At 43.7% G+C, this 26,304-nt stretch overlaps 1 protein-coding gene across 2 annotated transcripts in view; it reads right to left on the bottom strand.

Moving 5' to 3' along the window:
• Nucleotides 1-25,669, bottom strand: part of LOC309561983 (uncharacterized protein) — a 46,012-nt gene extending 20,343 nt beyond the window's left edge. For both annotated transcript variants that reach the window (XM_082266078.1, XM_082266079.1), the window contains exons 1-3: nucleotides 25,576-25,669; nucleotides 11,470-11,632; nucleotides 715-827 (exon numbers count right to left, since the gene is read on the bottom strand). In XM_082266078.1, the coding sequence (XP_082122204.1) occupies nucleotides 715-827; nucleotides 11,470-11,632; nucleotides 25,576-25,630 (331 nt within the window). In that variant the 5' untranslated portion in view covers nucleotides 25,631-25,669. The remainder of the gene's footprint in view (nucleotides 1-714; nucleotides 828-11,469; nucleotides 11,633-25,575) is intronic.
• Nucleotides 25,670-26,304: the final 635 nt, after the last annotated feature.

The raw sequence follows: 26,304 nt of genomic DNA, 5'->3' as shown, positions 1-26,304 counted from the left end.
ACCACTTTAAGGCTTTGGCTAAAACGCGATAGCAGCCTGTTGCAGATACGGATGTTTGATACTGTTGATGATTTTAATAAAGGACCATTGAGGAATATAGGTGGTCTCTGGATTTCATCATTAACTTTTTGCTATTGAGGTATGCAGGAACCTGGCTGTTGAGACCTGCAACCTCACAATTTGAGTATGGAGGTTGAATCACGCTGTTTCAACCAAATTAAATTTAAAGAGTATTAATGCAGACTAAATCATACCCCTTTAAGAGTACTAATAGGCATAGCTAACACAGTGGCCACTGAGTGTAAAGCTGGTTATAGATGGCTGATCGAAGAAACTGAACAGATTCCCCCATTCACACAAGAGAGGTTGATGGGGGAATCCTCACTGCTGTGCTATTGCATTCTGACAGCAGAGACTCCTCCGCTGTCAGTACACAATGATCAGCACAGAAGCCAATTGGCTGCAAGCGCCCATCAAACGTAAAAATACCAACATTCCTGTTTGAGAGGAGTTGATCATTAAGTTGACTCCTCTCAAACTGGACCAGCCATAGATGGATCAAAATTCAGCTAGTCCAAACTGAACCAGCAAAATTTCAATCCATCTATAATAAGCCTAAGGCTCATTCTCTGGCAAAAAAATAAAAAAATAGTACACTGCACAGAACAGACAACCAAATTATACAGTTTAGAGTGTTATAGGCTTGTGACTTACGTTGTCGTTCGCAAAGTCTGCAGCACAGACAAAGTGATTTACAGATACAACTGATAATTGAAACAACAATCAGTAAAGAGATAATAATACCAGCTCCGACGACAAAATAGAGGCTGTGGAAGAAATACAAGGAGAAGGTTATTAAATAGGACATGTATTACAAACATAACTAATACATTTTTACACTTACACAAAAAGTATTTTTTTTTTTCTCCAGTAGTTTATTAGGAGACACGTTGTCTAATCCTAAACTGTATGTGAAGGTTAGCTGCTGCCTGCAGGACAGGATTTCTAAACTAGAGGTTGCTAGGGGTTCCTTGAGCAATGGGCAATTTCTGCCTCTCAGATAAGTTTCCAATGACACCATTGTTCCTTTTAGCTACCTGTAAGGGAGTAATTCTTCCCTATGATGACAAAAGTAAGGAGCATTCTTCCCACTGACTGTCACACTAATGTGTCATGAGTTGTAGATTTTACATTTTTATCAAGGGTTCCCCGAGACCAGAAATTTCTTTCAAGGGTTCCTCTGTATTGAAAAGGTTGAGAAAGGCTGCTCTAGGAGGTTGAACTCTAGGCATAGCAAAAGGCACAGCCTAAGAAAATGCCTATACCTTATGCATGTACAGAGCTAGCATCAGCCATTGCAGCCACATCCACTTGATATAAATTGTTGAATATGTGAACAGAGGACCTGGTAGTAGCCTTGCATCCTCCAAACGTTGGTGCTTCGTTTTCGGAGGCCCTTTACCTCTCAGGTAAGGTGAACTGAGTATCCCCAAAGTGTTAGAATTTAAGAAATCAGCACTAAAAACTGTACTGTATGCGGTGACACTACAAACATTGGCTGCTATAATTCTTACAACACAGTCATATATATCCCATACTTACTCTCTCATTTGGTTAGCGCATTGGTTCACTATCTCTTTATCTATCCCCAAAGTGTGCCTTTGAGGAATAAGTCTGTGATATAATCTGGCACAGGGCTCAAAAGTTTTAGTCCTGAGCCATTAGCCAGGCCTTAAGAGTTACTCTTCACCAGCTGCTCCTCCCAACCCTTGTATATTATCTCATGAAATGACACCTAAATGTTTTATGCATTATTAAGTTACAAAAATAAAATATTAACAACAACAGCTTTAACAATATTAACATAAAGCATATCAGTGCCGCCCATCAGTGCAGCCTCACGGGAGGAGAGCTAGCTGGATGACAAAGAGGATCTAACGCTGTGACACAGCTTGAATCTGAAACGTACGGCTGCTATCAAACAAAGCCCCACCTCCTTGACCGGCTCCTATGATAGACAGCACACCAGTTCAATGACGGAAATTCAATCAGTGTTCGGTCTATCATAGGAGCCGGTCCCGGAGGCTAGACTTTGTTTAACAGTGGCCTGCGTTTCAGATCCAAGCTGCATCATAGCACAGCGGGAGATCCACTCTCTGTGTTATCCGGCCAACTCTTCCTCCTGAGCCGTTCTGATGCCCTGTAAAAAAGGCCACACCACTTCTTCCAAAAGCGATCAGGCAGGAAAATGTTGGCTTAATCCACCCCTGCTCCACACTTGCCCTCAGCTGATTTTCACTCGTCAAATGCGAGCAGGCGAGTGAAAAATTTGAGGGCTGATCTAGCAAATCCTTCCAGAGATGGTCACACTGAAGGCTGAGGATCTTATAGCAGGACCATCCAGACTGACATATAGAGTGTTTTAGGAACCCTGGTGACCCTTACCAAAATCTAGCACGTGCAGGCAAATTTCCTTTGTATTAGAAGGCGATGGATAAAAGCAAGCAAGAAATAGGTCTTAATTAGGGGGAAGGAAAAAAAAGAGGACATGACCTTACAAAATAAATTGTTTACAGATTTTTTACTTATATGTCTTTGATGTTATTATAGTATAGATCCTGGCTCGGGAGAGGACTGGTCTACACTAGTTAATTTATTGCATTGGTTTCTCCCCTGAAACAGGTGCTGCTTGTCTATATATTCTGCTGTTTTTGTTGAGAAAGTGGTCATGACTAAAGCCCACCTGGTTCTGTCCTGGGGCCAATCCTGTTTAATTTATTCATAAATGATCTAGAGGAGGGGATATCCAGAACAATCTCTGTATTTGCAGATGATACTAAACTAAGCATGCCAATATCTTCTATGCAGGATGTGGAAACCTTACAAGCAGACCTGAACAAAATAATGGGGTGGGCAACTACATGGCAGATGAGGTTTAATAAACAAGCAAAAAATTGGGGGAGCAAACCCTGAACATGTATATCTAAAGTCGGTGCAGCTATGGACCAAGCAACATGTATATTAAAAAAGAATAGCGCAACCATGCAAAAGAAATGACTATCAAATATGGAGACAATCCATAAATAAAAATGGGGATTTAGTTCCACCATATGGCCATATGGTGCTCAAGCCCACCACTGCGTCAAAGTACCCCATTATCGGTGGGTCCTACACTATCCATAAAAAAGGGGTGAATCCAGCCTCTCTTACCGTTGGAGACAACACTCCTTGCTGGGAAGGTGTGCTAATGCACTGCAGGGCACTCCTCCTATATCTACTTGATAGAGGACACCAATAGAGTACAGGTGTGTGTGTGGGGGATGGGATGCTCAACCCCATAAGTCTGGTCAGACCGAATACATAATAAACAAGCAAAAAATTGGGGGAGCAAACCCTGTCCATAAATAAAAATGGGGATTTAGTTCCACCATATGGCCATATCGTGCTCAAGCCCACGATATGGCTTGAGCACGATATGGCCATATGGTGGAACTAAATCCCCATTTTTATTTATGGATTGTCTCCATATTTGATAGTCATTTCTTTTGCATGGTTGCGCTATTCTTTTTTAATATAGATGAGGTTTAATGTTAAAAAATGTAAAGTACAGCAAACCCCCGCTCCATCGCGGTTCAGTTTTTGCGGTCCCGGTATATTGCAGTTTTTTTTGTAATGTTATTTTACTATATAAATCATTAAAAATGAAATATTTTTGTGTTTTCCATAGCTCTTGCTATGTCTCTCAGTATCTTATGTGTTTAAATGAGTTTCTATTGTTTTAAAAGTGTGCTTAAAGACCTTAAAATGCTTTTACACGTACAGTGATAGTAAAAAAAATGCCTACAATGCATTTTAATAGGGTTTTTCTATTTCGCGGATTTTCACTTTTCGCGGCTCGGTCCGGAACGTAACCCCCGCAATGGAGGGGGGTTTACTGTAATGCACTTGGGCGTCAGAAACACGAAAGCAAGCTACTCACTAGGGGTGGGGAACCTCTGGGTGAATCTAAGATGGAAAAGGACCTGGGAGTAAAATACTCCATGGACTCAATATGCCTCTCAGCAAATAGCTTTGGGTGTCTACTTTCCAAAAAGGGGTCATTTGGGGGGTGTTTGAACAGTCCTGGCATTTTATGCTCAATCTTAGCGACACATCACCCACTCTTCTAACCACTTGAAGACCAAGCCTTTTCTGTGACTTTTTGTTTATATGAAAAAATATATTTTTTTTACAAGAAAATTACTTTGAACCCCCAAACGTTATATATTTTTTTAAAGCAGAGGCCCTACAGAACAAAATGGTGGATGTTTCAATTTTTTTTGTCACACTGTATTTGCGCACACATTTTCCAAACGCAATTTTTGCGTAAAAAAAAACACTTTTATATTTAATGCATAAATACACTACATAATTCCTAATTGTTTGGTAAAATTTAAAATATGATCTTATGCCGAGTACATAGACACCAAACATGACATGCTTTAAAAATTGCGCACGCCCGTGCAGTGGCAACAAACTACGTACGGTTTTAAAAGCCTTTAAAAGTCTTTACAGGTTACCACTTTGGACTTACAGAGGAGGTCTACTGCAAGAATTACTGCACTCGACCTGGCGTTCGCAGCGATACCTCACATGCATGCTGCAATTGCGGTTTACATATGACACTAGACCAATGCTTGTGTGCACATTTGCGCGCAAGCACGGGGGGACAGGGGGGTTGATTTTTTTTTTTTTTTATGTTATTTTGACACCTTTTCTTTCATTTTTTTTTATCATTTTTATTGTTATCACAGTGAATTTACATTTCCCCTATGATAGCAATCTGTAGTGACAGGTACTCTTTTTTTAAAAAATTGGGGTCTTTTAGACTCTAGATCTCTCCTCTGACCTTAACGCATCTGACCACACATTTAGTCCCCTCCTGTAATGGTGTCATGCGCTGGGACACCATTTTGTCATCACGGGCATCCATGTTGTCCAGTGACACAGGCGACAATTTTGTTTAAAACTGTAGCCAGCAGATGTGTACTCAGAGATATTTACCTTCCCCCCTCTCTCTCCCTCGATCTAAATTAGCCCCCCACCTTATCCTACTCAGTATGCAAGCCTCAAAGAAGTCTTATCTTAACAGACCCTGGCAGATGCCGGTCATAAAGGAAGCTAACTTTGTCTTAGCAGACTGGGTTGTAAATTCCACAAGCCCAGTTGTTAATTAAAATGTAACACCTACATCCAACAATTTATACCCAATTTAGAAATGCAGATAGGAACATAACATATTAACAAAAAGTATATAGTTGAATGCCACATAAAATACCGATCGAATTAAGATCACACATGATCACGTTCGATTCTATGGAAGACAAGCTAGCTGTCAGATGCCTTACGGGTCAGAGGTTATTAGGATATAACCTGTGTTTGGTGTCTACGAAAATAGAATTCTATACTGCACAAGAATCTATCAGTTTCAAGAAGGCAACTGGTAGACATTTCAAGATATGAATTCTGTTGTAAAATCTGTCTAAACGGGAGGCCTTTAGCAGTTTATGAGCCTCCGGAGCCGTCCATGGCAACTGTGTTTATTGGTCAAGTACTTCTGGTGACACCCCCTGGGGGTCAGAGAAAAAGAGGGAAGCTGGGAGAGCTCTCAGTTCTCAATTTTAACATCAAGCAGTAACATCGCTGAAGGGAAGAACCGATCACACATGTTCAGCCTCTGAACTCTGAAACACCCAGGACTTTTGAATGCAAGTATTTCCATTTCTAATTCTTTATCTATTCTTCTAAATTGCTGTATTGTGTGTCTATTTCTTTGTAACCCATTTTTCTGTAAATATTTTTATTTGCACCAATTTTAACCTTTTTTATAATTAAACCTTATTTTGAAAAGTGTTAACTTTGTCTCTAAGCTCTTAACGCAAGCTAACCAAAAAAAACAGGGGTCTGATACCCGCCACCGTCACACCTCCCACTGCACGAAAAAAAGCAGTCTAGCGGCCAATTATCCGCTAGGATTGCTTTTACATGCAAGCCGACCGCTGGCTGTAAAAAACGATACCAAGATGATGCCTATATCTGCAGGCATCATCCTGGTATAACCACTCAAAGTCCAGCAACGTACCAGTACATTGCTGGTCCTTATTTGGCATATAGTGTAGGTTTTTTTTTTTTTTTCATGCAGCCTGTGGGCTGAACAAAAAAAAAAAAAAGAGAACCTAACAGAAATCACCACAGGAATATTGTGTAGTATTACACACCATTAACCGCCCAACAGCCAAACCCACTGATTTAATGGTGGGTATACATGACAATATTCCACTTATACCTAAAGGTATTTTAACTGCAGTGGTGAAATCAGCCTACCACAGCTGCTGCCATCAGAGGTATCCATATATGCTGAGCGCAAACGCTGTTTGTGTCAGAATATATAAAATCAGTGTGGCAGCCGAAGGGAAAACCTGCAAGAGAAACAGGTTAACAAAAGAATGAAAAACAAAGTACAGTAAAAGTACAGTAGGAAGTGTAGAAGAACATAAAAATAACTTTAGACGACAACTATTTTTGGCTTTTTTACTTTATGTATTTTTTTTCTTTTTTCAACGTTAGAGTTCCAGGTTAGGGTCTCTCAAAATGACGATAGCCATCGAACATCTTTTGAGACCCTGTGTAAATGTGCCCTAAACTGTGCCGTGCTGTACCTTACGCTAATAATCCACTAGTGTGTGGTAGCGACGGAAACAGTCACCGTGGCAAAGACCAGGTCGGTCAGGACAGTCGGGACAATAATTACAGGTGTAACGACTAAATCCGCACTTGCTGCAGACACGGCATCTTTTTTGGGGGTATCTTTGGGTAGGGGTACTCGGGAGGAATTCCGGAAAATGCCTCTCATGCAGCCGCTCACTGCATCTGGTTGGGGAATTTGGGCAGGAGCACCAGCTGGATACAGAAGGGCTCTGACTATCTCTTCTTGGAATTGAAAGAAGGATAATGTTCCGGCAGATGCTTTGTATAAGACAAAAGCTTTGTAAATAGCCAATAGAAATAGGTATACAGACACTTTTTTGTACCAGCGTCTGGCCTTACGGGCAATTAAGTACGGTCCCATCATCTGGTCGTTGAAGTCCACCCCTCCCATTTTACGGTTATAGTCGTGGACACAGAGGGGCTTCTCAACAACAACACCGGTGACCGTAGTAATTTCGACTGCCGTGTCTCGGTGAATGGAGGACAGAATGAAAACGTTCTGTTGTCCCTCCACTTCACTGCAAGCAATTCATCGCACCTCAAGCAGGCTCTCTCTCCCAAGCTCAGTGGGGTATTTACTAGCCATTGGGGGAAGCCCCGGCGATTAGATCACACAGTGCCACAATTTGCAATTCAAAGGGGTGTCTAAAAAGTGGCACGCTTGAATAAAAATTGTCCACGTACAAGTTGTACCCCTTTCCGAATAAAGATGACACCAAGTCCCAAACTATCTTGCCGCTGCTCCCTATGTAGTCTGGGCAGTCGGGGGGCTCCACAGAGCTATCTTTTCCCTCGTAGACACGGAAACTAACTGTATAGCCTGTGGCCCTGTCACACAGCTTGTACAGTTTGACCCCGTATCTGGCACGCTTGCTGGGGAGATACTGTTTGATAGCAAGGCGGCCAGTAAACTTAATCAGGGATTTGTCAACACAGACATCTTGTTGGGGGGTAAACAAGGCTGCAAACCGCTGATTGAAGTGGTCTACGAGGGGCCGAATTTTGTGGAGCTGATCATATTCAGCGTCTCCCCGAGGACGACAGAGTTCATTGTCGCTGAAATGCATGAACCAAAATATTTGTTCGTATCGAGCCCTGGACATAGCAGCAGAGAACACGTGCATTTGATGAATTGGGTCAGCCGCAATTCATTCTTTTTTGTAATGCCCGTGTTTAAGGATAGGCCCAGAAAGATTTTAAAATCGGGAATCGTTATAGGATTCCAGGCGATTGGTCTGGCAAGGGATGAATTTGGGTTGGCGGTGGTGAATTGTTGTGCGTATAAATTTGATTGATCCACAATAGATCTGAAAAGATCTTCAGTGAAAAACAGCTCAAAAAAGTTAATGGGATTAAAACCAGCTGTTTCCACTTGAATTCCGGGTTGGACAGTGAATGGGGGAAGTACTGGCGCTGTGGAATCTGTGGGCTGCCAATTAGGATATGCCAGCGCTTCAGGGAGGGCACTATGGGCCTGTGTTCAAATACACGGTGGCTGCAGACCACTACTCGTGCTAGCCACCGCACCAGCTTCAACTGCACTTATGGGACTCGCCACGTCACTGCAGTGCTTGTTGTACTAGGTCCAGGGTGTACTAGGCCGCTCTTGCTTGCCAGATCACGAGAGGTGTGAGCGGCACTAGTACTGGCACTCTGCTGCATACGAGAAACATCCGGTTCTTGCATCTCAGCAACTCCAGAATGGGGTCGGGTACGCCTGACCTTAGCAGGGACCCCTCTGTCGCCGATGCTATCTGTCATGGAGCCGCTGCTGTCATCAGGTTTGTATACTGACCCTGATTCTGCCAGAGAGGCTTCCCCATCGCTCTCATCTGACATGGTCAGTATACTGTAAGCCTCTGCACTACTGTACCAATGTTTGGTCATTTTAGTAACTAAATTTACCGGTACAGTAGTGTGATTAACAGGTAAAAAAGCACCTGGTTGTCAAGGACTATTTGGTCGCTACAAAAAAAACTGCTAGTGCTAGCAGAGATCAGGCCTGACTCTGCTAACGCAGCGGTTTTGTGTTTTTTGGAAGTGACAGTAATCTATTGATTACTACACTTGCCTGGGTAGGGTGGGCTGGGCGAAGGGGCTAAACGCAGGTGCTGGCAGGAATCAGTGCTGATTAGTGTTCCCAAAACGCAGTGTTTGCACAAACTATGGGGACGCTAGTAAAGTTCTGATCAGATCAGATATTGATCTGTTCAAACACTATACTAGTAATTGAGGTGTGTGTGTATGTGTGTTAGTGTACTTGACTCTGATGCTAAATAACGGTGGTGTAGTGGGACCCTGACGCTAACTAGCCTAAGTTGAGTCACCCGTGTCACCCGTGACACTAATACAGTGATCGGTAATCACTGTATATAGTGAACACTGTGACCTAAACCTATTTGTGACACTAATACAGTGATCAGTAGTTATCTGATATACTGTATATATTAGTGCACTGTGTGATAGGGAGTGGAGGGGTTAACTGGGGGAGATCAAGGGGTTAAAAGTTTATTAGGGGATAGATGGCGGGTGACCTAAACCTATTTGGGTTTAGCGCAAATTAGGGTCACAAGTGACACTAAATATAGTGATCAGTATTTACCTATATACTGTATTTAGTGCACTGTGTAATAGGGAGTGAAGGGGTTAACTGGGGGAGATCAAGGGGTTAAAAGTTTATTAGGGGATAGATGGCGGGTGCCCTAACTCTATTTGGGCCTAACGCAAGCACAAATTAGGGTCACAAGTGACACTAATACAGTGATCAGTAAAATATCTGTATACCACTGTATATAGTGTTCACTGTGAGGGGTTTTGGGGGGTGATCAGGGGTGAACAAGGGGTTAAATGTGCCTATGTGAGGTAGTGTCAGTGTAGTGTTTGGTGGAACTCACATTTTTGAGGTCTCATTCTTTTAGGATTGGGGCGGCTACAGAGGCCTCAAAGTTAGGTTTGGATGCAGGGGTCATTAAAAAAATGGGTAGATGGAAGTCAAATTGTTATCAATTATATGTTCGTCCTAATAGTTTTATGTAATTTATTTCTAGGTTCTAACAGAGTGGTCTGGATTGTCTGCTATTCATTTGTGTACTGGGCTCAACAGAGAGCAAGGCAGAGAGTTTACACCGAAAATTTGGGACTAAATCCGAAGGATTTCAAGGTTTTTGGGTGTGGTAGGAGGGGGATGGTTTGGGAGGACCTTTGGCTAGAGTTATGTAGGCTTCATCAGGAGTTTCCTCATATAGATGTGTTGATAATACATCTGGTGGGGAACGATATTGGACAGGTGAAAACTCTAGATCTAATTTTCAAGATTAGGAATGATCTGTATAACTTTAAGTTATCTTCTCCAAAGACAGCTGTGTTTTTTTCAGAAGTGGTACAGAGATTGGGGTGGGTCAATTCGCCTTCTCTGCGGCCTTTTGAAAAAATTAGGAAACGTGTGAACAGGGCATTGGTTGAGCTTCTTAGGAAAATTGGGGTATTGAGCTTTAGGCACACGGAGTTGGAAGGTGGCTCAGAGGCCTTGTACAGATATGATGGGATTCATTTATCTGAAATTGGACTTGATATATTTAATGCAGACTTAAGTACGTGTATTGAAATGGCCGCGGTTATGGGTGTTGATGACAGAAGGGTTTAAAAGGTTCCCTTCTGTCTAGTGGGTTTTATTGAATTTTTGATGGTTTTATTTATTGATGAAGCCTGAGCTGTAGTGGCTGGGCTGTTTTAAGATGTGTTTTTATTATTTATTGAATAAATATTTGAAAATTTTAATTTTTTTAAACCAGTAATAAACGGCCGCGGCCAATTTATATCCAATTTGGTGCCTGCTCTTTTATTTAATTCTAAGTATTATTGTTTATGGTATTTATTAAATGTTATTAGCAATTAAAGATATCCTGCCTACTATCCCATGACAGGAAAAGGGTAGGCATTTCTATATGCCCCCTTTTCCTCATGGGAGAAGTTTAAAGCTGGTTTGGTCCTGTTAGGTTTAGGCTGGCTCTTTACCGGGCTTTTTCCTCAAGGAAAAAGGCGGGATGAGTAGCCTGAGGTAGTAGGTAGTGGGATAGTCACGTGTACCTGCAGGTGACTGACCTGCACCTACAGTGGCACGTGGAGTTCTATGGAGAATTTGGGCGGGAAGTTGGGCTATAATAAAGGGTCTCGTCCAGTGGGGCTCATTCGCCTCAGAAGGCAGCAAGCTGTGGTGTTCCCCACCCCCCTCCACTTTTTGTCGTGGCTTTGGTTACGTGGTGGGTCACTTTGTTTTGACAAAGGGGCTAGTGGTATTTTATTGATATGGGGTTTTATTGAATTATTGATGGTTTTATTTATTGATTAAGCCTGAGCCGTAGTGGCTGGGCTGTTTTAAAGTGTGTTTTTATTATTACTTATTGAATAAATATTAGAAAATTTGAATTTTTTTAACCAGTAATAAAGGGCCGCAGCCAATTTATATCCAATTTGGTGTCTGCTCTTTTATTTAATTCTAAGTATTATTGTTTATGGTATTTATTAGATGTTATTAGCAATTAAAGATGTCCTGCCTACTATCCTATGGAAAAAGTGAGGAGCAAGTGGTATAAAGAGAGAGTGCCTTTTGCTGCTAACTTGTTTAAATTGAAGTGCTCACAAAGATGCAAACAAACTACGGTAAATAGTAGAGGACAGGCTTTAAAATATTTCAGTTCATAAGTATATGCGATGTTTTCTTACTTGTTCAAAATGCACATGAACTGGGATTGATCCAGCTGGGTTCCAGGGATTATATTACAATACCGACTTGAGCATGACCCTGAACAGAAGCTTAGAACACAGGTCTGACCTCGATGGATGGTAAAGTCCGGTCCCACATAGGGTGCACAGTCATCAGCCACAACTGGAACAAACAAAATAAACAGATATTTGGCTCATTAAAATTAGAGAAAATCAAGTAAATCTTAAATAATGAAAATGCAAACAAATATTTATGAAAATCTTTAAAGCCGAATTCCCAACAGATAGATATTTTTGCATAGTTACATTGGTGCTGCTTGGTTAGTTACACAGCCCAGCCAATGCAGGGCCATCTTTCCGAATGGCCATACTGGGAAGTTGCTCGGGGGCCCCACGCAGGGTGGCAATTTCCCCCTATCTGATCCCCCCCAATTTAATTTACCTGGTGGCTGGGCCCCCAGACCTGTTTGTTCCTCCGCCCGCCGCTTTAGAAAGACAGAAAGGGTAAGTACTAACTTTTTTTTATGTGCAGAAATGTATATTGTCTTTGTATGTTCAGAAAGCCAAAAGATCTGCATGTCACTTTCATTTTGTATACAATTGATGCCCAAAATGATAAGAATATCAGTGCATTTTATTTTTTTCGTTTTTTAAAAATGTATACATTTTTTTTTTAGCCTTTTTTAAAATGATTTATTCATTTATTACATTTTTTTATAGCCTTTTTTTTTTTTAAAGAGGAGTTCCGCCCTTCCCTAAAAAAATTAAAAGTCAGCAGCTACACATACTGTAGCTACTAACATTTAATATTAGGACACTTACCTGTCCTGGAGTCCAGCGATGTCGGCACCCGAAGCCGATTTTGGTATTGGCTCTCAGGTGCTGCAGTCATTCTGGGAAAGGGAACCCGGCAGTGAAGCCTAGGTACCGTTCCCCCCTGAAAGGTGCCAAATGTGGCACCGGAGGGGGGAGAGGAAGCAAAATAGTGGAAGTTCCATTTTTGGGTTGAACTCCGCTTTAAATTATTTATTAATTTATTGTTTAAACACTGATTTTGTCGGGGGTACCAATATATATAGCCTTAGTGATAATCTGCATTTTTATTCTCGTGGGGGATTGTGTAGGCGGGGCCCCAGTGCACTGCATTGCCCGGGGGCCTATAATGCTCTTAAGATGGCACCGAGCCAATAGATAAAACAGCATTGTGTGAGTATTCAGTGATCAGCAATGTCAGACTGTGTTATATATGGCACCACCCTGAGATAGCTAATCAGTCATTCTTAAAAGTTAAAGCACACAGAGCTGCAGGGCTGTGTGATCCATCGACCGGTAAAGCCCTGATAGACACAGAGTTATACAGCTCTGAGTGATCGGTCACTATGAACAAACGAAGGAAGGATCAGCGCTGCTTGTTCATTCCTAATAGTAAAAGATAATTTAGAGCTGCGGCTCTGTGTAATTTATCTGCAGCTGCTAGTACACACAATGCGGATACTTTACGAAGAGACAAAGCTTTACCTATTAGGAGTGAACAAGCAGTAGTGATCATTCATGCCTAAAAGTGACAGATCTCTGTACCTTCCCCACAGGAAGGTCCATAATTTAGACTTTAAAAAGAGGGTGGAACTACAGCCAGCATTTAGAGATGTGTTTGGGGGGACAATGGGATCACCAATGTGAATGGGACTATGCTATAGGCACTTGTTCCCTTGGGATGGTAAAAAAAAAAAAAAAGGAAGATAGTTCTACTTTAAAAACGTAGAAGAAATTGAACAAAGCCTCATTGCTGCATAACCAGTTTATACCCAGAAAAGTAAACCTTTTACACCCCAGAACCTTTTAGGGTGTGTTAGTTTAGCATCAAATAATAATTTTTGCTTTTGTCCTAATGTTTTAGAAAAACAAGCTCCTGTCTACAGTTACAGCCATAAACGTGATAATGTTTTTTTCAGGCAGTGATCAGCTTTTTCAGTAAATTTGATCTGGGTGCCCCCTGCCACCGTAGATCCCAGGCTCTCCTGTTCATCTGGCAGTCCAGGGACCACGGTAATTCACTTCAAGGTGCTGAGGGGCAGAAGATCAAGGAACACCCATTTCCATTTTTCCTCTGTAATGAATCAACCTGGAAGAGCATGTACCGTATATACCCGAGTATAAGCCGACCCGAATATAAGCCGAGACCCCTACTTTTAGCACAAAAAAGTGGGAAAACTTATTGACTCGAGTATAAGCCTAGGGTGGGAAATGCAGCAGCTACTGAACCAAACTGGACGACCACGAGACACAAAACAGGGGCTGTGGGCATGGTACAGGAGATGGCGCAGGTCATAGTACAGGCATTGCACAGGTCATGGTAAGGGCATGGCACAGGTCAGGGCACAGGTCATGGTACAGGCATGGCACAGGTCATGGTACAGGCATGGCACAGGTCATGGTACAGGCATGGCACAGGTCATGGTACAGGCATGGCACAGGTCATGGTACAGGCATGGCACAGGTCATGGTACAGGCATTGTATAGGCATGGCACAGGTGATGGTATAGGCATAGCACAGGTGATGGTATAGGCATGGCACAGTAAGTACAGGCATAGCACAGGTGATGGTATAGGCATGGCACAGTAATTACAGGCATGGCACAGGAGATGCAGTGCTGCGGGCATGGTACAGGAGAATGTCCTGTACCATGCCCGCAGCACTGCATGAGGAAATGCAGGGGCTGCGGAGGCGTCTCACTTACCTGTCGGTGAGGCGCCGTCTTCGATTTAAAAATCGCGCCACACGGCGCCGCCATACATCACCGCAAATGCGCCGCCGATGCTCAGGAAAAGCTGAACAAGTTCGGCTATTCCCGGGCATGCGGCACATGCGCAGTGACACGTCGGCGCCATTTTTAAAAAGACACTCTAGTCAGTAACTCGAGTATAAGCCGAGGGGTGCATTTTCAGCATGAAAAAACATGCTGAAAAACTCGGCTTATACTCGAGTATATACGGTAGTCACTTCCGGGTTCAGTTCAAAAGGAAGCAGTTAATTGAGCGCAGTCTGTGGGGACAGAGAGATATGGGGGGGCAGTCTAAAAAAACCCAGATGTTCCCATACAGAGAACTTTTCTGTATTTGATGTGTTGACCATTTTTGTCTATAGATTTGTGCGGTGTCTTTGTTGGCTGTGCACCTGGGATCAGGCAAGAATGGTGAAGGTGCGAGATGGAGGATATAAAGGGAATATGTCACCTGTCATTTCATCAGAAGAACATACTCAGAAAAGAGCTTGGAACTTTGAGATATGCAAATTTGATTTGATGATGGAAAAACTTAAAACAAGCTCATTAGCTTTGGCGAGGCAGCCCCTACACGACAAGGATTCCCTCTATGGGCACCCAACAGTAACTCAAACCATAGAAATACAGAAAGGAGTGCCAGACGGAAATCGGAAAAAAAATAAAAAAAGTGCAAGATAATTTTCTTTGCTGAGAAAAAAAGTCATATAAAAACAGCCAATGCATTTCAGGGGCAACACAACACCCCAACACAACACCCCCTTCATCAGGGCTGAATACGGGATAAAACTTGGAAGGACTCAGAGAAACCAGTAACTTCAAAGGCCTATATTAGAACCAGCATTAAGCTGTCCTCATGGAAGAACAACTAAAGCCCCGTACACACGTACCGATGGTCGGCTTACAAATGTTCCTCTTTTCTCCCCGGGATGTCGGTGTCTGCTGAAAAGTGCAAAGACAGCACAAGGACAGCACAAGAATTTTGTCCGCCGACTGCAGAAGTGATGTCATGTAATGGTTAACTTTCCCTGTGTTTTCTATTTTCTGAGCATGCCCAGTCTTGCAAATCTGCGGTCTGTCGGCCGAATTGTGTACTGACAGGCGAACAATCGTCCGTTCTGGTGTCGGCATACAAATATTTTCATGTTTGCACGAAAGACTTTTGTCCGCGGATTGTGCGCAGACATCTGTCGGAGGCACCATACTAACACGCGTACAATCGGCAGATCCTTCGTCCGCCGACGTTTGTATGCCGACGATCGGTACGTGTGTACGGGCCTTTAGCAGAGGTTGCCAGGCAGCAATTGAGTCCTGCATGCAGCATTTTCAATCACTTTTATAAAACATGCATTCTAATAGAGAATAAGGGCAGCGCACCTAAAAAAGAGCGTAAAACGCGCATAAAAATGAGGCTTCAATTTCTTTGTGCACTTAAATCTGCTAGTGCATCCAACAACCCCCTCAACCCAGACTGACAATGTTGCTGTCCAAAGGGGTCTCTATTGCTCCTACCTACAGAGTGTAGGCACCCTAATAATGGAGGTGTGTTACTGGCCAGATTACCAGGTGAAAACAGAGGGGGGGGGAAAGCCTAAAAAAGAAACAAAACGAATGCAGCCAGCACATCGAAGGACTGGTAAGCTGCAATAGAGTACATTTTTGGTTTTGGATTTAAAGTGGAGCTTTAGCAAGAAAATTAACTCCTAAATCATTTCATACTAGCCCCTTTTGCAGGTATAAATTAAGTGCCTATACTGTTTAAAATCCAATAATACACTGTCTCATTGTGCTCTGTGCATGCTCAGTTGCTCTATTTTTGACATTATTCCAAAAATCAAAGCCACTAGAGGCCGATCCGCTGACAGCCTAGAGATTTACTGCTGCTTAAGGGCCCCAAGCTTCAGCAAATGGCAGCTTCTGACAAGAAGAAACAGGAGCAATGCTGGAGGCAATTTACAGCACACACTAATTTTGGTAGCATGATTATTAATGTGAAATGTATGTTCCTTTCTAAAAAAACATTAATTTTGTCAAGATTTTATGGGTAAAATCCCGCTTTAATAATGCTTTAACTCCGAACAGGCTATTCATTTTTATCTTGTAATTTTTAGCTGGAGTACTGGTTTAAGCAAGCACATATGCCAGAGGCTATTTTTGTACTGTTTCAGTTTGCACTACACTTCCCTACCCAACATAACACGAATCTTCTTCCTGCAGGTGTAAAAGCCAAGCAAAAAAAAAATAAAAAAATAATAAGGCCACAAGACAAGTCATGCAATCTAAATGATTTGCCAAAAGAATAATTCCTTAAATATCAAATAACTAAAAAAAAGGGTCAAGTTCTTTTAAGGCCCCTTTCACACATTTGCGGATCTGAACGGATGCCCCATGCATCTCTATGGGGCATCGGATGTCAGCAGATACATGTCCGCTGACATCCGATCCGATCCCGTCCGTCAAAGCCGGACGGATGGAAACCCTATTTTCCATCCGTCTGGCGGATTGGATGAGAACGGACAAGCGGTTCGTTCTCATCCGATTCCCCCATAGAGAAGAGCGGGGACCTGACAGCTCTGTCTCTGCACACAGCGCGGAGACAGAGCTGCCATCCGCCTGCTCAGCGGGGATCGGCGGATCGATCCCCCGCTGAGAAAAACAGAGTCCGACGACGGAGCGGGCCTTAATTGCATTTTTCTAGGATCTGAGTGGAAATAAATAACCAAATACCCAGCAGCCTATAATAGACCTGTAGTGAAGACTTAGGCTCCTTTTACACCTGAGCATAGTTTTCAGGCGTTTTTTGCAGGTGTTTGGAGGCGGGCATTGACATCAAACAAAAAAGCTTGTAATCTGCCAAAAAAAGTATGTAAATGGGTGTCCGCAGAACTTTTTTCAGGGGGGGCATCATTTTAAGGTCACCCATGCTCCGCCCCTTTTAGAGCCCCTAGATCCCCCTTTAGAGCAGGCCAGGCCAGGATCCCCCATAGATCCCTCTTTTGTCTTACCTTTTCACCTATATTCCCTGTGCTTCCAGGTTTTCCTGCACCACCAGGTACTCCAGGCACTCCCTGCAAAGAATATATAGATATATATATAGCCAATATGACCCCCTTTAGAGCAGGCCAGGATCCCCATAGGTCCCCTTTAGGGCAGGCCAGGGTCCCCATAGATCCCTCTTTAGAGCAGGCCAGGCCAGGGTCCCCCATAGATCCCCCTTTAGAGCAGGGTCCTCATAGATTCCCCTCTTAGAGCAGGCCAGGAAATTTCCAGGGGGGGCATTTTCCCCCCCTTGTGGACGCCCATGCTCATGTACTTGTTTGAGCTTCAGGTGTTTTGATTCAGGCGACAAAACGCTCATATGTGAACAGGGGCCATTGAAGTGAATAGGATTTTGCTTGTTGGGGTTTTGAGACTTTAGAGATGAGCATTTTACGAGCTGAAAAACGCTCAGGTGTGAACAGGGCCTTATGGAAGCTTTCAGACAAATGGGTATTGGCGCAAGACAGATGAACAATAATACTCTGTCATCAAAAACAAAGGGAGAGAACCACAAGCGCCAATCTAAGTGTAGTAGTAAAACACTTAATACAGGATAAAAACATTCTTACTCACAAGAGTAGCGTAAAATGAGCGTGGGATAATGTAAATCACTGGTCCAGGACATCAGGCATTTAGGGGGTCCCTCAGGTAATGTTCACCGCTGTGCTTGGGAATGGAGGTCTCCTGTGTGCAGGCAGGAGGCTTCCCTGATCCGTGGGCTAACGAGGCTCTGACCGTCCAAGGGGCCGTGACATGAAGCCTAAGTACATTACTTCAAGCAAAAATTCATACTTGGCAATTACTGTACATGCTCGAACCCCAGCCAGGGTTCCCAAGATTAGTTGGGAGAAGCAGCCCCATCAAAAGCAATGAGAGGCTGCCAGCTCTCGCCGTTAGTCATGCCCACTCGCATGTACTCACTCATGTGAGCAATCAACAGCCTCCTATTGCTTTTTAATGGGACTGCCTCTTGCAACTAATCGCAGGAACCCCTGCTGGGGTTTTTGCATACAATCGCCAATTGAGTACATTCGCAAGTGTGAATACAACCTTTTAGTCTGAAGTACTAAAACTAGAGACAGCCCAGCAAATAGCATTTCCAGACAGAGGTTAGCAACAGCGCCCCCTATGTTACCCTTTGTATGTTTCCATTCTAAACTCAAACCTTTCCTTTTTAGTTTTTGGATAGAGTAGATATGGATTAAAATGTCTGTTAGGTTTCTGTTACTTTGCGTGTGTCTCCACTGAAAAAAAAACAAAAAAAAAAAACCTTTATGTGCTCTGGTGAACGCAGTCAACTGTACTGAAAGTGAACAAAAATCCCAAATTTTGATTTGTAACAAGATAACAGGGGGGGGGGGGGAGAACGCTTTTTCTGTTGAAAACGGTCTACAGCAGGCATGTCCAACCTGCGGCCCGGGACCGCAGGCTATGCGGCCCACTGCCCCCTGACAAATTATTATTTTTTTGCTGGGGAGGAAGGAAGTCAAGTCGGGGCACGGCCACAGCGACTTTCAACTACCTGTAGGCAGAGGCTGCCTCGGAGGCGAGGGGAGGGCGAGTGCCACCGGATTACAAACAGAGCGGGGATGTCTTGCTTACCCGGCGGCCACTGTCATACGAAGCCCCGCCCCCTGGACCGGCTCTTATGATAGAAAGCACGTTGGTGACATCTATCATAGGAGCAAGTCCAGGAGGCAGGACTTCGCATGACAGCGGTCGCCGGGTAAGCAGGAGATCCCCGCTCTGTAATCCAGCAGCTCTCCTCTCTCTTCATTGCAGACTGTATTGGATGGGCATGCACTGGTGAGGGTTCATTGGATGGGCATGCACTGGTGAGGCTACATTGGATGGACACTGATCAGGCTGCGTTGGATGGGCATGAACTGTTCAGGCTGCGTTGGATGGGCATTGATCAGGCTGCATTGGATGGGCATGCACTAGTAAGGCTGCATTGGATAGGCACACACTGGTGAGGGTGCATTGGATGGGCACTAGTGAGGCTGCATTGGATGGGCATGCACTGGGGAGGCTGCATTGGATGGGCACTTATCAGGCTGCATTGGATGGACATGCACTGGTGAGGCTGCATTGGATGGGCACTGATCAGGCTGCATTGGATGGGCATGCACTGGTGAAGCTGCATTGGATGGGCACTGTTTAGGCTGCAAGTGCCGTGCGATTTCCCGCTGCCGCGGGAGACTTGGGATGTCTGCAGTCAGTGACAAAGCTTCCTGTATAGTTCCAGCTCTGTCACAGGGGGAGTGATATGAAATGCACCCCTCCTCTGCCTGTGACAGGAGCCATACAGGAAGCAGCGGCTCTGCTCTCTGCTGCAGCCGCTGCTTCCTCCAGCAGTACCCGCATGACCAGCAGTACCCGCATTACCAGCATTACCCGCCAGCAGTCTGCAAAATAAGTAGAAAAGGTATGTGCATAGGTGTGTGTGAATTGTTGCAATATGTTTTTTAAAAACTAGTTGTGTTTTGTCATAATATGGGATGTCCTTATTCATACACATATGAATAAGGACGGGACATTTTCTGGCTGCCTAAGTCATATGTGCTGGGTGCTAGTTGCACCCCCAGCACATAACTGTTAATATCCCAGCATGTGCAGTGTTTCTGACTCCTCCCACCATGACCACTTCAAATCACTGAAGTGGTCATGGTGGTTAGAGTGTTCCTTTAATATCTCTCAGAAGAAGTAAACCTCTGTATACTGATAACATTTAATTTCATCATTCTCTAGTTGTGTTAAATTAGTATGCGGGGGCGCGGGAAGGGCACAGGAGCGTTTTATTATTTAGTGTATATACCTTTAACTATAGTATATATTTTATATTCGGCCCAAGAAAATTTTCCTACACTCAATGTGGCCCAGGGAAGCCAAAAGGTTGGACACCCATGGTCTACAGCAAGCCATAGATTAATCCTTCTGTGCTGAAAGGAAAGAAACATTGCTCAATTCTCCCATCACAGTCAGTGTTGATGGGGGAATGCCTCCCACAGCGCTATTGTATTCTGCCTACAGGGGGGCGCAGGGAGCCTTCCTAGCCGGCAGAATACAATGATTATTACTAGCATCTATAGCTGCTGGCAGTAAACGCATGTAGAAAAATCAGACAGGTTGGTTGTACCCAAGTTGATCAATGTATTGACATAGGTACAATCAGCCTGCCCATACATGGTTCGAAATTTGGTCGGTCCTTGCATAACTTCATTATTCATGTATGGTTGCCTTAAGTTTCCATTTACACCTGGGCGTTTCAGTGTGTTTCCCCATGCAGGACTATGCTCAACATGCAGAATTCTATGGTTTGTATTTACACCTTTCATCACTTCGTTGCTTTTATACTTTATGCTTAGAGAAGTACATGAGCTATTTTGTTTGCCTAATTTGGTGTTCATCTCCCATAGACTTCAACGAGAGTACCTGTAAACACATTTGCACCAGAAGAACACCTCTCCTCTAGAATTGCTCCCCACCCCTTTGCCCAGCCCAGGGAACAAAATGTCTTGAAACGAAACTTGATACGCATGCAAAACCCCTTGCACATTGCGTGGAAAAAATAAACAAAAGAATGGAACAAAGGCAAGCTGGTATTAACAGTCAGATCTGTTTGGTCACTTTTGTGGTTTAAACCTAGTGGAAACTGCCTTAACCACTTAAGCACCGGAGGATTTTCCTACTCAAAGACCAGGGCCTATTTTGCGATTTGGCACTTCATGACTTTAACGGAGCGACACTGTACGCAAATGAAATTGACGTCCTTTTTTTCCCACAAACAGAGCTTTATTTTGGTGGTATTTGATCACCAGTGCAATTTTTATTTTTTGCGCTATAAACAAAAAAAGAGCAACAATTTTGAAAAAATAACATTTGTCACTTTTTTTATATGAAATTCCCCAAAAAAATGTAAAAATCAAAATTTTTTAACATTTTAGGCCAACTTGTTTTATGCTACATATTTTTGGTAAAAAAAAAAAAAAATCGCAATAAGCGTATTTTGATTGGTTTGCGCAAAAGTTATTGCGTTTACTAACTAAGGGAAAGATTTGTCATATTTATTGTTTTTTTAAACTAGTAATGGCAGCGATCTGTGTTTTTTTTTCTGGGACTGCGACATTGTGGCGGACAGATCGGACCCGACTGACATTTTTGACACTTTTGGGAGTACCAGTGATATTACTACAGTAATCAGTGCTATAAATATGCACTGTTACTGTAAAAATGACACTGGCAGGGAAGGGGTTAACTTTATTAGTGATCAAGGGGTTAAGTGTGTCCCTAGGGGCGTGCTTCTAACTGTAAAGGGGTGTGGCTAGTGATGTAACCACAGAGACATACGATCCTGTAGGATCGTATGATCTCTGCAGTTACATCAGGGAGAATGACAGGGGGCTTTGTTTACATTAGCCGCCTGCCGTTCTCCCTCTCCAGCGGGAGATCGCGAGTGACCGGCGGCTCCAATGTGACCGGCGGGGACCTCAGTGAACGAGCGGGGGCAGGAGCGCGCCTCCAGCGGCACGCGCTCGCCCCCTGCAGGCTCCTGGGCAAGCGACGTAGTAGTCCGTCGCTTTGCCCAGGAGGGGCTGACTGCCGCAGTAAATATACTGTGGGCGGTCGGCAAGCGGTTAAAGTGGACCTTCACTTAAAAGTGAAAGTTTCGCTCATCCTCCTCTAACAAACTTGGTGTAGTTTTTTTTTTCTGGTAACGAGTACCTTTTTCTGACAGATGCCCACTCCAACAACTCTTCTCAAGGTAAGAATTAGGTCACCTTGGTCTGCTTCCCAGTTACACTATTTGTAGCGGCTGACTTAATTTTTCAAAACAGGACTGAAGTTCCATTTTAAAGTTGCTGAATGTATGGCCAGAATTACAAGGGCTCATTTACACTGGCGGTGGAGAAGGTGGGCAGTAAAACCTCATGGATGAGCCACTTTTTACTGCCCCTCAACCTGCTCCTCTGTTCCTGGGTGTACAAAAGGATTTATACCCTCTATTGCACTTCAAGTGAATGGGCCCATGCTGTGGTGAGGAAGTGATACAACGCCTCCTAACCACCTGTCAAATGCTCTCTGTAGAGCACAAGTTGCTCTTCAGAGGTCAAAGCAGGTGTGAATGAGCCTTTAAACTAAATTCAGCCTGAAGGTTTTACCCCCTTCATGACCAGGTCATTTTTTTTTGCGATACTTTAGCCCCTTTCACACATGCTGTCCGTTTGTCCGTTTTTCATCCATCCGTTGACGGATGAAAAACGGACATCAATGTATCTCTATGTAAAAACGGATGACAACGGATGATCATCAGTTAACATCCGTTTTCATCCGCTTCCGTCAATGTCAGTTTTTTTGAACGGATGAATGCCCTATTTTTCATCCGTCAAAAAAACGGATCGGACGAAAAACAGATGTAAACGGATGACAAACGGATGACAAACGGATGACAAACGGATGACAAACGGATGGAAAACGGATGGAAAACGGATGGAAAACGGATGGAAAACGGATGGAAAACTGATACATTTGACGTGACTGAACTGATGAACTGAACGGACTGTATGTGTGAAAGGGGCCTAACTGACAATCCCAAGGTCGTGCGACACTGTACCCCAAAAAAATTGATGTCATTTTTTCCCACAAATAGAGCTTTCTTTTGGTGGTATTTCATCACCTGTGCGGTTTTTATTTTTTTGCGCTATAAACAATAAAAGACAGACAATTTTGAAAAAAAACGATATTTCTACTTTCTGCTCTAAAACGTATCCAATAAGGATGGGTGTGGGGGGCTTGCACTGTAAAAACACAGAGATCTGCGTTCCTGCTTAGCAAAAACAAAAGATCTCTGTATTTTCCTGTGACAAAACGGTGATCTGCCTTGTTTACCGCCGTTCTGTCTACCTTGGGAACGAGCCGGACCCGCTGATTGGCTCCTGCTGTGTCCAGTCACAGCCGGAGCGGGGCGCCGGCAGTGCACGTGCGCGCCTGAGACCTGGAAGGAAACAATACAGGTATGTGATTTTGCGCTAAAGGGCTGCCCTGCCACAGTATATGTACGTAGGGCGGTCCTTAATCGGTTAAAGTATAAACAAAGGCAAAACATTATTTTTTTTCAGATTTGGATAGAGTGCTGAGGGGTTACAATCCCTGTTACGTTTTTATTGCTGTCTGTGTATCCATTTGGAGCTTCGTACTCTCTAAGGGCTTGTTCACACAAGGGTGTGCTGCAGGAATGCATGTAAAATTACATGATTTCTCAAACAGAAGTGCTAGCCTTTTGCAGATGCACATGGTTGCCATTTATTTATAAAGCCGTATTAAACCAAAAATGTCATTTTGCAGCTTACCAATCATTAGATGTGGTGTCTGCCCTAGTTATATTTTCTTCTTAGATTTTTTTCTCTCTGTTTTCACCTGGTTATCTGGCCAGTATCACACTTCCTATATTGAAGCGCCCCCACTCCGGATGAAGGAACACAGGGGGCACCTTTAGACAGCAGCAATGTCAGTCTTTGGGGAGGGGAGTGTTGAATGAGCTAGAAGATTTAGATACACTAACAAATTGAAGCCAAACTACAGCTGATAGATTATAATCAGTAAAAGCAAACAGTTTTTCATTTTGGTCTAAATATTTTACAAAAAAAAAAAAAAAGTTGATCATTATAAGCACTACTGCTAGTGTTAAATTGTTTGTCCCATCTTTGTAACTTATGTATTCTGCTGGAGAATGAATTTTGAAAAACAACAGGCATGCTGGCTGGATCACCAGATGAAAATAGAAGAAAGCAAGCCTAAAAAAGAAAACTAATGCAGCCATCACATCGAAGAATTGGTAAGCTGCAATAAAAATTGGGTCCTTTAACACGGGTGATCCAATCCGCCTGTAGGTTTTTCAGCCGGACCGGATCAGATGCTCCATGCATCACTATGAGGCAGCGGATATCAGCAGAGACATCTCCGCTGGCACCCGCTGCTATCCGATTCTGATCCTGTCCGTGAAATCTGGACAGATGGAAACCCTATTTTCCATCCGTCTGGCGGATCGGATGAGAACGGACAAGCGGTCCGTTCTCCTCCGATCTCCCCATACAGGACAGCGGGGAATCTGACAGCTCCGTCTCCGCACACAGAGCGGAGACAGAGCTGTTATCAGCCTGCTCAGCGGTGATCGGCGGATCGATCCCCCGCTGAGCAGAGAACGGACCGCGCCGTGTGAAAGGACCCTAAAGCCCCGTACACACGTACCGATCGGCCGTCTTTTGTCCAGGGCTGTCGTGTCTGTTGAAAACTGCAAAACACTGCACACAAATTTTGTCGGCCAACAACAGCCGACTGCAGAAGTGATGTCATGTGATGGTTAACTTTCCCTGTGTTTTTTCTTTTCTGAGCATGCCCAGTCTTGCAAATCTGCTGATTGTCGGCCGAATTCTGTACTGACTGGCGAACAATCAGCCGTTCTGGTGTCTGCCTACAAAAAGTTTAAAGCATGCACATCAGATTCTATTCAGCCGAAAGTGCGCTGTCGGCAGCATCATACTAACAAGCCTACAATCGGCCGATCGGTCGTCGGCCGAATATTTACGGCCGACAATCGGTACGTGTGTACGGGGCACTAGGCTCCATTCACACCGGAGTGTAGCGCAGTTTTATTAAGCGTTTTTTTTTAGAAGCGTTTTTGGAGCAGCACCATTCACTTGAATGGACCTTCCTCCAAAGAAGCTCATGTACCAAACCTTGGCACAGAGCCAGGAGTGTTTGGCGTTGTGATTTTTGTCCCAATTGTAGCGTGTTTTGTTGCTCGACAATCGTGGCAAAAATCACACCCCGTTTGGGATGCCATTAAGAAATGACATCGCAAACGCATCCCGCGATTCTGGAATTGCGGTCAGAATCCTGGTCATTCAAATCGCCTAGGTGTGAACAGAGCCTTAGGGTTTGCTTTTGGGTTTAAAAACACTTTAATGGCATCCCCACATATTTAAGTGTGTATATTCACACCCACCAAAAAAGCATGATACCAGAGGACCATGCGGTTCGGTGTGGTTACATTAAAGTTACTGGGCTGTGCAGAAAGGTTCAAAACAAAACATGTGCGCTCATGGTGTGAGAGAGCCCTTATTGATCACCAATGTCACAGGAAATAAAAGTGAGAGCAAGCAGCCCTTCCTTACTCTATCCAAAATGAGAACAAAAAGGTATACTTTAATATTCCCCAAAGTACATCTAGCCTCATGGACATTGCAGCCAATGCTATTGCTCAGCAATCTGGACGTTTTTTACTCACCTCTTGTTATGCACATCAGACCAAGAATTGCTAAGTGCTTGAAGATTTGATCCATGTTGAACAATTTTCAGTCTTCTTTGCACTTAGAATGATCTCCTACTGAGCTGTGTTCTGTAATGGAAACCCCTCCTGCAGCAGGAGAGGCGCCTCCTCCACTCTACACCTAGGTGGGGAGAGACATCCTGTTAACCACATGTATGCCAACCAAAGTGTGTGTGTATAAAACAATATACAAAATAAAAGGGATTACTACACTGATTACATCAAGAAGTATGTACAAAAATAGATATTTGTAGCCTATTTTGGCTGCAAGGTGACTTTTCAGCTACATTTGCTGACTTCTTTCTGAAACAGCGTGTTGCCTTGTTATATTGATGCAAAAGCTTCAATTCTTTGTGAGGCACTGATCTGGAACAAGTGTGCCCTCTGATTTCAGCTGCATTCTTTTTTCCAAGTCAATGATTAAAAGTAACAAGGCACCCGTCCCCTGATCACACTTCTAATTGGGGGGGTGGCAAAACCTTGCGGTTGAGAATCATTTTTACTACCCCTCAATCGCTCTCCCTTTTACTGAAAAGGCAGCAGCCTGAAGTGTACACATCCTGCGGCCATCATGCTTTGCTTCATGGCCAAGGCAGGAATTATACTCCATCACCCTGGTCTATGCTGCAACCACCCTGCACCTATGAACAATGTATTTAGGAAGTTAAAACAGGTGGTGAGGAGGTG

The sequence above is a fragment of the Pelophylax lessonae genome, assembly GCF_965119305.1.
Source record: "Pelophylax lessonae genome assembly, chromosome: 8".
NCBI classification, from domain to species: domain Eukaryota; kingdom Metazoa; phylum Chordata; class Amphibia; order Anura; family Ranidae; genus Pelophylax; species Pelophylax lessonae.
The sequence above is the reverse complement of the archived record's forward strand: the minus strand, read 5'-3'. Positions and strand labels throughout refer to the sequence as shown.